Source organism: Propithecus coquereli, unplaced genomic scaffold (assembly GCF_000956105.1).
Source record: "Propithecus coquereli isolate 6110/MARCELLA unplaced genomic scaffold, Pcoq_1.0 Scaffold130, whole genome shotgun sequence".
NCBI lineage: Eukaryota > Metazoa > Chordata > Mammalia > Primates > Indriidae > Propithecus > Propithecus coquereli.
This window is the reverse complement of record NW_012137192.1, coordinates 6,099,241-6,101,465: the sequence shown is the minus strand read 5'-3', so window position 1 is coordinate 6,101,465 and position 2,225 is coordinate 6,099,241. Positions and strand designations below refer to the sequence as shown.

At 45.3% G+C, this 2,225-nt stretch overlaps 1 protein-coding gene across 1 annotated transcript in view; it reads right to left on the bottom strand.

Annotated features, from left to right (window-relative positions):
* PALM2 (paralemmin 2) overlaps nt 1-2,225 on the bottom strand; it is a 134,389-nt gene that overhangs the window by 52,069 nt on the left and 80,095 nt on the right. Inside the window, exon 3 of the mRNA XM_012638553.1 lies at nt 1,953-2,083. Coding sequence (XP_012494007.1) covers nt 1,953-2,083 — 131 coding nt within the window. The remainder of the gene's footprint in view (nt 1-1,952; nt 2,084-2,225) is intronic.

The following is a 2,225-nucleotide window of genomic DNA, read 5'->3' as shown; positions in this document are numbered from 1 at the left end:
AAACATGCTAATTGTTGTAACAGAGAAGATGTCAGTAAGATGAGAGGAAGCAAAAAGTGACTTCCAGGGTAGGAAGAAACTCCTCCCTGAGGAGCCCCTGAGGAGCAATCAATGCCCACAGCAGCCCTGCTCCTACAGAAAGCAGCTCTGGCGGGTACAGTTCATCCCTGCACAAATCCATGCCCATTTGGCCAATATCTAGCAGAGCCATGACTGGGGTAGAAGAAATGTCCCCTGAATCTAGGCCTAACCACCTACCACTTTAGGCTATTATGATTTCTTTCCTTCTGGTTGGATAGCTCTTAAAGGGATTCAAAGAGATTGCCTGCACATATGGAGTGACCTCTTTGTTCTGTTGACTCAAAGGATAGAGATATTCTTTATTTTTCTGAGTATAGTTACACCGAGCTGAATGATAAACTGGCCCCTCACTCATATGCCTCACTGCAATGGTCAGTGTAGCCAAACTCAGTGTCAATTTAATACTCTAGCCTCCAAGTATAATGGCTCATTCTGTAGGTTACAGTTACCTCCTATCGGACCATAATAATGACATATTTGTATTCGAGCCAAGGTGAAACTGTCAATTTGGTTGGAAGAACACATTTTCCAATGCCATTTAAGAAAAATAGAAAAGGTCATATAATTAATTTTACCCCATTTTCCAAATCCTTTTTGCCTTCTGTCTATAATAATAAAAATACCTACTATCTATCTAACCTGTCTAACCTACTATCTGTCTATCTATCTATATGATATAAATGGGTAACAGTTTAGCCTTTACCCTTCATATTCTAAGAAAAAGTGTGAGTGTGTACACATATATGTGTGTATATATACACATGTGCGTGGGGTGTGTGTGTATGTGTATGTACACACACATATACCCCACACACTTTTTCTTGGGTGGTTCTCCCCATGAGCAAAGATTAGCCAAGCTGCTCTGAAAGTTTTTTAGGGATATTAGGACCCAAGCAGAGTAGGGACATAGGCTGACGTACAACTTTGGGGTTTACTGTAAGCCTGTTTTTCCCTTTAGTGACACTACTGGAGTCCCCTAGGGGCCCTCAGAGTCTTCATTCACTTTTGGGTACAAATGGGTAGTAGTAGTTCAGCTACTATCCTTTGTATTTTAAAAGAGCTCATCGCTCCAGGAGAAAGAGATGGAGCCTGGAGGGTGAGATCTCAGGCAGAATTTGGTGGGATGGGTTGCAGGGGTAGATTTGGTTCTAAGGCATCTATGGTTGCCACCTTCCACTCCCATCTGCTATCTCCGGCTAGGTGTCCTGGGGCCTGGGATGGCTCCAGTTCCCAAATGGAAACCTATGTTTTTGCTCCTGCATGAGCCTGGCCAGCCACTGGCCCCACACAGATCACTTATCTCCCAGGCTGAAATAGTCTGATACTGGCTGAGAACCATAATGGCAGCAAAGCACCCTCTGAGTAGTGACAGTAGACAACACAAAGTTAATTTTTAGAGGGCAGGCACATAACCGACAGAGGTGCTCACACCTAGCACTTCTGTACTCTTCCATGCCAAGACCCTTGGCTACAGTTTTCCCATCCTGAATTGACCAAACGTAGCAAATTTGGAAGCAGACATACTACAGCAGCAATAATGGCTAACAGCCTGGCCTAAAGAAGGAAAAAGATGCAAGGTGATGCAAGAGCTCAGAAGGGAGCATTCAGTGAAGGGGTAAGCTGACCACAACAGCTCGGTGGCCCGTGAAGACATCACTGTGCTGTACTACAGCGCAATACAATAAGTAGTACTCTGGTAATAACTCTGGGTCATCTGGCAAAGTTTAAATGATATCAATGTGCTCTGTTTAGGAAGATAATTCTAAAGCTCTGGAAAAGGAGACAGCACTGAGAAAGGCCCCCTAGAGGAGAGTGGTAGTTACTGCATTGTGAAGCTACCTCAAGGGGCCCCTGGGCAGGGAACCACCTACCTCTGAATGTTATCTTCGAGTTGCTTGACTCTGAACTCATCCTCTTCAGACTGCCGCCTCCTGGCTTCCTCCTCTTCGGCGGTTCCAGCGGGTATACCCTGCAGCAGCCATTTTTCCCGAAGCACTTTGGACTGTGGGAATGAGGGAAGACAACAGACAAGATGATACTTTTCAGTCCACATCCTCCCCTCCCTCTGCTGTTTTAGTTCCACGCCTCATCAGTGTTCCCCTGAATCGCTGCCTTCACCTCCTCACTAACTTGGCTCCCTACTT